A 9561-nucleotide genomic window follows, 5' to 3' on the forward strand; every position below is an offset into this window, starting at 1 on the left:
CGATCCGTGGAATCGCCGCTGCACCAGGAGCGCCTTTGGGAGAGCTGCGGAGCCCGAGGGCTGCTCCCCAGGTGATCCACGCCGGAAAGGTTCGCAGCCGGGCGAGCCCGACGCTGGCACAAAGGTGGCAAGGCCTCATTACCATACAGCTGAGGGTTTATCTCTCCCTCCCCCCTCCGGCCTCCCATCCATTTAACAAGCTGAAATAAAAAGCCACATGAAAGGCCTTCTCTGTGCTCGGCTTTAATGAGGGACACGCGACCCAACAATAAGCGCACGCCACAATCAGGCCAAGGCTTTACTGGCGCACGCTGGAGCGCGGGCCGGCAGCGGCACAACGCCGCCAGCGGTCCGGCCCCGGCCCTCTCCCCGAGCCCCCCCCCGCCCCAGGGCCGTCGGGGAGAGGCGCCCCGGGCGCCTCGGCCCGGCCGTTGCCTTCTGCCCGAGGAGCAGCCCCGGGGCGCGGGCGGGAGGGACGGGGCGAGTTTGGGGAACACGTCGAACCCCGCCACTCGGAGCTCCCGTCGTCGGGGGGGTACAGAGCCGAGCGGCCGGGGGTTTGTCCGGCCCCGCGCGGAGCGCCGGCAGCGGGATTAGAGTGTGGGACCCGCGGGCTTCCGCAGCACCGGGCTCCGTTTTCCAGAAAGGAAAGATGGAAAAGGGGAGGGATCGCCCGCGCGCTGACTGACAGTTTACATAATGAGCTCGCGAGGATGCGAGGCAACTATATAAACCGCTCGGAGGAAAGCAAGTTTCCCATTTACCGAGCGCTGCCGGCACCCGCCGAAGGAGGAGCCGTCCCGACGAGGCGTCCCCGTTCCCAGCCCGCGGGCTCTGGAGTTTATAAAGCGCAGGATTAGCGCCCCGAGGGCACGGCCACACCTGGATTTACCTTCCGGCCCGCGGGCAGCGCCGCTCTCCGCGCTCGGCGGAGCTTTTGGGGAATACAGAACGAGCGGCGCGAGGATGAGAGCGCGGCGCGCCTGCGGCCTGACGCTGCTGTTAGTGCTTTTGCAGCAGGTAACGGTCGGAGCGACGGCGAGAGGGGCTGGCGAGGTGTCAGTGGGTGCTGGCCGAGGTGTGACGGGGCTGTGTTGTGTTCCTTTGTGCAGAGCGCGTCCGGCTCCGGCGTCTTCCAGCTGAAGCTGCACGAGTTCGTCAACAGCCGCGGGGCGCTGGCCAGCGGAGAGCCCTGCTCCCCGCACTGCCGCACCTTCTTCCGCGTCTGCCTCAAGCACTTCCAGGCGGTGGTGTCGCCGGGCTCCTGCACCTTCGGCAGCATCATCACCCCGGTGCTGGGGGTCAACTCCTTTAGCATCCGCGACACGGAGCGGTTCGACAGCCCCATCAAGCTGCCCTTTAACTTCACGTGGCCGGTGAGCAGCGCGGGGCGGCGGGCGCGCTCCTCGGCCGAGCGGCGCGGGGCGGTGCGGTGCGGTGCGGGCGGGGTACGGGCGCGCCGCGCTGTGCTGTGCTGTGCTGACGCTGCTCTTGCTCTCTGCCCGCAGGGGACCTTCTCGCTCATCATCCAGGCCTGGCACGCGCCCGCCAATTACCTGCCGCAAGGTGAGCGCCGCGCCCCCGCCCCGAAACGGTTAACGGCAGCCCGGCCCCGCCGCCCCCGGCTCAGATGTTTATGCGATAATTTCGGGGCCGGCTTTATCCGACCATCGGCAGTTAGTCCCCAAACGATGCCCGTCAGGGGCCGCTTTGATTCTGTCCCGACCTAATCTCCAACACAATTGCGTTTCCTGCGGTTTATTTTTGGCGTGGGAAAGAAAGGAGCTCAGCGGTGAGAAAGCCGCGAGGCTGCCAAAGAGCCCCGGCCGCCTTTTCCTGTATTTTACACCTTTCTCGAATTCCGCCCTTTGGAAAGGAATAATGGCTTTGGGATGTTTTTCTGACAAGAGAGGAAAAGGATATTCCAGCAGCACTTTTGAAAGCCCTCGACGCGGAGCCCCCTCGGCCCGGGCTCTGGGCTACGGGTCCTCTCTCACACCGACCCCGCTCCGTCCATCCTTCAGGGCAGCAGCACGCTGACCCCACTCCATTCCCACCGACGCGCTCCGTCTCTCCTCGCTGGGGCCGGGGCAGCGCCGTGCCCTGTAGCACACACGTGGGTTCCCAGGGTGGGTGGTGGACGTGGCGGTGGTGTTGGCCGCATCTTGATGCGCTACTTGCTGTCCCGCAGGCTCGCGGCCGCCGCCGGAGGAGTGGCTCATCAGCCAGATGGCCATCCAGCGGTCGCTGGCGGTGGGTGAGGTCTGGTCTCAGGATGTGCAGAGCAGCCTGCTGACCCAGCTGCGCTACTCCTACCGCGTGGTCTGCAGTGAGAACTACTACGGAGAGAGCTGCTCCCGCCTCTGCAAGCGCCGCGACGACCGCTTTGGGCACTATGTCTGCGAAGTGGATGGCAGCCTGACCTGCCTGCCTGGCTGGACCGGCGAGTACTGCACCAAGCGTAAGTGCTGCTCCGTGCCCTACCGGTGGTGGCTGCCATGCCAGCTCTCCAGGCCCCGCAGCCCATCTGCATAGCAGGGCCTCGGCCACCTCGCTTCAGTGAATGCAAGAGGGATCACCTTGGGCTGTGCTGCCCCTTGTCCTGTGCACTGGTCAGGCCTGTCCCGCTGTTGTCTTGCACACCTGCTGCAGCTTCCTTAGGCCTTCACCTAGGCTAACCCAAGCCATAGCCTGAGTCAAGAACGCAAGTCAAGAGACCTTTGAGGAGGGGCAAACTGAGGGAGCTGTTTAGTGAAGGTACCCTGGGCCTAAAGTGCATTGTCTTCCTGCAGCAAGTGCATCAGGAGGCCCCATGCTGGATGCAGCATGTTTGCTTGTGCCCGCTAAGTGCAGTGCACCTGGTGGAGGCTCGGGCTGTGCTTTCACGCTGACCTTTCCACTCCGTGCCAGGAGATGAAAAGTGGCATGCTGAGGACTTTGCACTGCTGTTGCTGCAGCTGCCAATGTCATGCTGCACTTCTACGCGTATGAAGAAACAGCAGAGAAGAGCTGATATCCCTGAGTCAGTCATACCTATCCCAAGTTACTCTGCCAGCAGCTTGTCTGCAGAGGCTTCCCCACTTCTGCTGCCAGTGGTGGGGCAGGTGTCGCACTGTATAGCGGGAATCTTTGCTGTGGGCTCAGGGCCCCGCTGGGTTTCTGCAGTCTTTTGTTAGAATAAGCGTGGCTGCCACCTCTTGCTGCTTTTTGAGAGAGCTGCAAGAGTTCGTGTTTGTTGTGTAAACTGAAAAAAACTAAGGGACAGCTTGTCAGATGTTGGCTCTCCCCGTTCACTTCCTCCTGCTCCAGAACTCCCCATACTGAGAGTTTTTAAAACAAAGCTTTGAAAGTGCAAAACTGGTTTTCAAAGTATTTTTTAAAAGCTGGCGTTCCCCCTTTTACAAGTGTATTCTGTTGTCCACACGTATTTACCTAAACATTTCTGCTCTTTTTTCCTGTCTTCCTTACAGCCATCTGTCTGTCTGGATGTGCTGAACAGAATGGATATTGCACCAAGCCCGGAGAGTGCATGTGAGTAGATGGCAATTGCAATCTGAATTTCAATTAAAATGTCAACTTGTAATAGAAACTTAAACTCTTTTCCATGTCATTAATGCTTTAATTTGACTCTTCTTGTAGCTGTCGTTCTGGTTGGCAAGGCCGCTACTGCGATGAATGCATTCCCCACATAGGCTGCCGCCATGGGACTTGTAAAACACAATGGCAGTGCATATGTGACGAAGGATGGGGTGGCCTCTTCTGTGATCAAGGTTGGTTCTGAGGGTTGTGCTTTGGGCTCTGGGTTGGATATTCCTCGGTCTGGAATTAAGGAATCTGATCCAGAATTAAATTTGTGTATGGTGTGTATACAGAGGTGTTATTTTGTACCAAGGCTGTCTCAGATACCCATTCTTTATTTGTACTAGTTTCAGCTGAAAACAACCAAGCCTTTTTGGTAGCTCTTGTTTTTAAGAGAAAAACACCACCTGGGTGAGTGGTGAGTGGGCAAGTTTTCTGCTTTCTCAAGCTAAGTTTAATGTATTCCCTGTACAACGATAACAATTTACTAAACAGTTTCCAGCAGCAGTAAACACCATAATTTGGCCTTCCTTATTTTGCATACAAGGAAGTTAACTCATGTGATAAGTCTGGAGCATGAGAGAAAAATCATGTAAGCAAGAATGAAAAGTACAGGTTCCATTTTAAGGTACACCAGTCCACTTCCACCTATTCAATCCAGTGAATCACTGAACTGTAGCCAGCTGAGCAGTCATGTCCTCAAGGCCATATATGCACTGCTGGCACTGAGATCATTAAATACTCAGAGCAAGTCAAGTGTTTGCAAGACATTTACAGGATTAAGATAGGGAAGCCTGAATTAAGCAGGAAAAGTAAAGGTGCAAATTTTTTTTGTTATTGGTAGTTACCTATTAACCAATTGTGTTTCCATTACTCTGACATTTATAGTGCTTATAAAGATTCTCTACTTATGTGATATGGACTTGTGTGCTTAACCTCTGCCTCAAATTGAAAGGGAAAATAAAAACAACCATCTAGTTTGGCAGAGTATTTAGATAGTTTAAACTAATAACATTCATAACAACAGAACACAATAAATAAACAATAAAATATTTCCAATGTTTGTTTAAATCTCCAAGCCTAAATACTTCTGTTTCCTTCCTGCCTTCCCAGAATGTGCCTTGGAGCACACCTTTTAATGACAGGGCTAGCTCTTCTATTATGTGACATATTGTGCACAGAGTGTCTGCCATGCCTCAGAGTGTCTTTCTGAGAAAATATCTGGAGTACATTGTTCACTTTGGCATCATTACAGCTAATGGGATTGCACCCCCAAAAAAGGGAGAACATACCAAAGCACTGAGAAAGAGAAGTTTCTCAAAATTCAGAGCTCAATTAGTAGACGTGTAAAATTCGTAAGTCTCAGACATGATTAGAACTGATAATAACCTGATAAGAATCTCCAGTGTTGGTAGCAAAATTGAAGGCTTCATTTAAAACTCTTTGTTGATGAAGGTGTTTTTGTATGAATGTTTTTTTTGCCAGCTGTCAAACACTCTTTCTTCTAACACCTGGTATCTTTGCAGATCTGAACTACTGCACTCACCACAGACCATGCAAAAATGGAGCAACTTGCATGAACACTGGCCAGGGCAGCTATACGTGTTCATGCAAACCTGGCTTTACTGGTGTTGACTGCGAACATGAGATCAGCGAGTGTGACAGCAATCCCTGTAGGAACGGCGGTAGTTGCACAGTAAGGGCATTTTAAATGTAAAGTCTTTGTGTGAAGCAAGCTCCAGTATACCTTTTCAGAAATGGTTTTGTAACAACATAATTGGAATTCGATAGTACACAGGTTCATTACTGACTCTCACAACTACCATTCTGAACCCTTCCCTGGATGTGTCAGGGGAGGAAGTCTGTTACAGGAGGAGATGTATCATCTAGATTAGAACTAGTCAACTGATCCTTAGGTTTCTGTGGCAGCCATTATGAGATCTTGGCAAGATCCAAGGCTCATGAGGGAGCATATCTGTAAAATAAAAAAAAATAAGCTTCCCAAACCAAGGTTCACAAAGAAATGTGCGGTCTATATTTTAATAGCAAGTAAAAGAAAATGTCTTTCAGCTATGGAACTGCAGCATCAGTTGATACAAGGGCAATCAGATGAAGCACTTTTTGTGAAATGAAGTTCTGTATTTTCAGTTTTCTCATGTTTCAGTGTATTTTCAGACCCAGTCAATGACTGATCCAACATGCTGATAGAGACTGATAGCTTATAGATACCAGATGTAATCTGATGCATGTTTTGGTTAAAGCTAATGCTCCAAGACCACCTAATTCCCTTCTCTCAAGGCCTTGGATATATATTGCTTATAAAGAGGAGACAAGTTTTGTTGTAACCTAAGTGGTGGGACTTCTTCATGGCAAAGCAAAATAACCCCTTTGGGGAAAAAAAAAAAAAAGAGGGGGGGTAGGTGGGAGGGGGGGGAGGGGGGAAGAGGAAGAGGGGAGGAGCTCTTATGCCGACCTACACAGCTGCAATCAGGATATCTACCCTTTCCATATGTTATTCTGCTCCAGGACACTGGGGATCCCATCAGACAGTAGTGGCATTAGTCTTGTTTTTGCCCAGTTGCCTCTAGGCTCCCTACAACTGTATCTGCTCTGCTTGTGCTGTTGCATGATTACTCCTATGTGCCAAATACAGCCAGTTCACAATCCTGTCCCCCACAGTCCAGCTTGCAGTTATTTACTCTGCAAATGCCATTTTTGCCACATCCAAGTGTGAATGAAATGGGACAGAACAGCACTCACTGCTGACCAAAAAGAAACACAGGCACAACTATCATTTGGTGGCATCAAATAACAATGGCCTAATGTTGTATTTTGCAGGATTTGGAGAATGGTTATCGCTGCGCCTGCCCCCCTGGCTACTATGGAGCTCACTGTGAGCACAGTGCTTTGACGTGTATCGATTCTCCGTGCTTCAATGGAGGCACATGCTTGGAAAAAGAACAAGGAGCCAGCTACACTTGTGTTTGCCCTTTTGGTTTCACGGGGTCAAACTGTGAAAAAAAAGTAGACAGGTGCACAAGCAACCCATGTGCAAATGGTGAGTCTTTCTTATAAAAAAAAAAAAAAATCTCATGGCTTCTCCACTTGTTTGTGCTTTTCAGTGCAGAAGTGATAGAAATCCAATCTGACCTCTACACTTCCTCTAATACATTAATCTCTCTCCCTCACTGTATTTCACATCTATCCTAATTTTGGTCTCTTGCGGGGGACTTTCACTGGCATTTTCTATGTTTTTTTTTTTTTTTTTTTAAAAAAAAAAAAAAAAAAACAAACAAACCAGTGCATAAGCTTTATTATGGAATGGGAAAGCATTACATACATTAAACCAGCATTATTATATATTTAGAAGTGGCATGGTTTTAAAGGGTGATCAGTAAGCTAGAAGGAAGCCTTAGATAGTTAGTTGTTTTGTAAAATAATCTCCCTCTTCTTGAGGTAGTTTTGCTTACAGGGTGGGAGAGCTTTATGTTTCTGAGCGAAACACATTGCATACTGATTTCTTTTTTACTTTTTCCTCAGATGGTAATTGCTTTTACCTTGGTCAGATTCGTGTGTGTCGTTGTCGGGCTGGCTTCTCTGGTCAGAAATGTGAGATTAACATCAATGACTGTGCCAGGAACCCGTGTTCCAATGGGGGAACTTGTCATGACCTGATCAATGACTACACGTGCACGTGCTTGCCGGGCTATAGCGGCAGGAACTGTGACATCAAGACCAGAGATGAATGTGCTTCTGGGCCATGTGAGAACGGAGGCACATGCTACAGTGGACTTTATAGTGCCAACTTTGTCTGCTACTGTCCTTCTGGCTTCATGGGCAGCCGTTGTGAACTACCAGTTTATTCAGTGCCCATCACACTTCCTCCTAAACCAGTCCCCTGGATTGCTATATCTATGGGAGTGGGGCTTGTGGCTTTGCTCATACTGTTCTGCATGATAGCAATGGTCATCAGGCAGATGAGGATGCACCCACAGCAGGACTTGGAAACAATGAATAACCTGTCTGACTTCCAGAAGGACAATCTCATTCCAGCTTCCCAGCTCAAAAACACCAATAAAAATAAAGACCTTGAAGTGGACTGTGGGCTCGAGAAGTCAAACTACAAACCCAAGAATCATAAACTGGACTACAATCTAGTAAAAGATCTGACGAGTAGAGGGACACAGGAAGATAAATATTACAAAAGTGAAAAGTGTTTAGGAGAGAAGTCTCCACTCCGACTACACAGGTGAGAATTTAGCCTTCCTTGTAGCCTCTGTAAGCCCCACACCTTCACACTGGCCTAGATGCAGATGAGAAAATGGGGAAAAAATTTCTCTCAGGGAGAGAACATACAAAACAAACCAGAGCAAAGGCAGGAATTCTGAATTGAAGTATGAGTGCCAGGCCAAGTAGTATCCATAGCTAAATTAATTGAAAGCTTGTGCGCAGTATGCTGGTAACATGAATGCTGTGAAGGGGAACAGGAGTGACCAGTCCAGTGATGAAAGTAAGAAGTATGTTTTCTTCCTCAGTAAATCACAGAGAAGTGATACTACAGCAAATAGTGAATTAAAAATAAGTATTTTGCTTATTTAGAAAACACTGAAAAAAAGATTAGAGTGAAAATTATTTCTCCCTTCAAAAAAAAGGGCAGCTATTTGTTGGCTCCTCTATATTCTGATGTGCATACTGAAAGTCTTGCCTGGGTTCCGCTTGTGGCTGCTCTGCACTGAGGGATCTGAGGAGTACTTGACTAAATTGGACATGGCAGAAATCTAGCAAGACAGTAGCCATTTCTCACTTCCACTTCCCTAAAGTAAAATGTCTTGCCATCATATAGAACATGTGAAACTTCATCCTTTGCCCTCCTCTCCCTCACCTCCACAGCTATCTTGTTCCACGCCTACATATTCATGGTAGCATTTCAGAGTCAGGCGTGTTAGAAGTCAAATAACACCTTTTTCTCTCTGCCCTGCTTTAGTGAAAAGCCGGAATGTAGAATATCAGCGATATGTTCTCCAAGGGATTCAATGTACCAGTCCGTCTTTGTGATAACAGAAGAAAGGAATGAGTGCATCATAGCCACAGAGGTAAGCAAGCACACCAATGAACAAGCATAAATTCACAAAATAAAAAAGGCAAATCTATCCTTTAGAGCTGCAGCTGAGAATGATGCTCTGTTTTCAGGGATCTCAGCATACACCTCATCTCTTCAGTGGCATGCAGGAGTGCCCAAGAAAACAGAACGTATGTGGGGAAAAATAAAGAAATGAACAGCTCTGATTTTTATTAAACCAGAGATTCTGTGTTTAGATAAGTCAGTGGGAGATGAAAGCACTGAATGTCAGCCTGTAAAGATTCAATATATCACAGGATTATTTCCTCTTAATCAGAGGAAAAAAAAAAAAAATAAAAAAATAAAAAAAAAAAAAATAGTTCATGGCCCCACTGATGTAAAGCTGTGCATTTTCTTTTTTTCACCCCCATTACTACAATAGATAATCTGTGTTCAGTGACAACAAGCAAAGCTTTAGCTTTCCAGCAGAAGATGAAAAGTAACTGAATATGTTAGTGGATAGGCAGAACAGCTATTTAGTAAGTCTGTAGTAAGACATGGAAGGAAATTTCAACTTCTTGGCATTTAAGCTCTAGCTACATATTCATGGCTGTAACAGAATTTAATGCTGTTTCTTAAGTTATCCAGATGTTGACATTATTTTGAAAAGTCAGAGAACAGTACAAAAGAAGGAAGTGAAGATCCAGCTGGTTCCAAAAGGATTGTTGACACTTTAGAGAAAGGCCCAAAGAGAAGCTAAAAGCAATTTATCACAAACCAATACCTTTCAGCGTAGTCACCATTAGTGCTTGTTTCAGTTAGAGACTCCAAGGAGAAGCTTGCTGTGCCATATAGCAGCGACCTGTGAAGTCAGATGAGCAGGATTCTGTCTCCCTTGCCAGGGTGGATATCAGATTTCTGCT

The 9561-nt window shown here is 48.4% G+C and overlaps 1 protein-coding gene across 1 annotated transcript; it reads left to right on the top strand.

Annotated features, from left to right (window-relative positions):
* Positions 1 to 713: 713 nt before the first annotated feature.
* DLL4 (delta like canonical Notch ligand 4) lies at positions 714 to 8702 on the top strand (the record flags this gene model as incomplete). Its single annotated transcript, XM_079537437.1, is given in 10 exon segments — positions 714 to 857; positions 861 to 1376; positions 1509 to 1566; positions 2192 to 2461; positions 3471 to 3531; positions 3640 to 3770; positions 5106 to 5275; positions 6418 to 6637; positions 7120 to 7828; positions 8564 to 8702. Coding segments are annotated over 10 exon segments (2418 nt in total).
* Positions 8703 to 9561: the final 859 nt, after the last annotated feature.

The sequence above is a fragment of the Tetrao urogallus genome (assembly GCF_951394365.1).
Source record: "Tetrao urogallus genome assembly, chromosome: 6".
Taxonomy (NCBI): Eukaryota; Metazoa; Chordata; class Aves; order Galliformes; family Phasianidae; genus Tetrao; species Tetrao urogallus.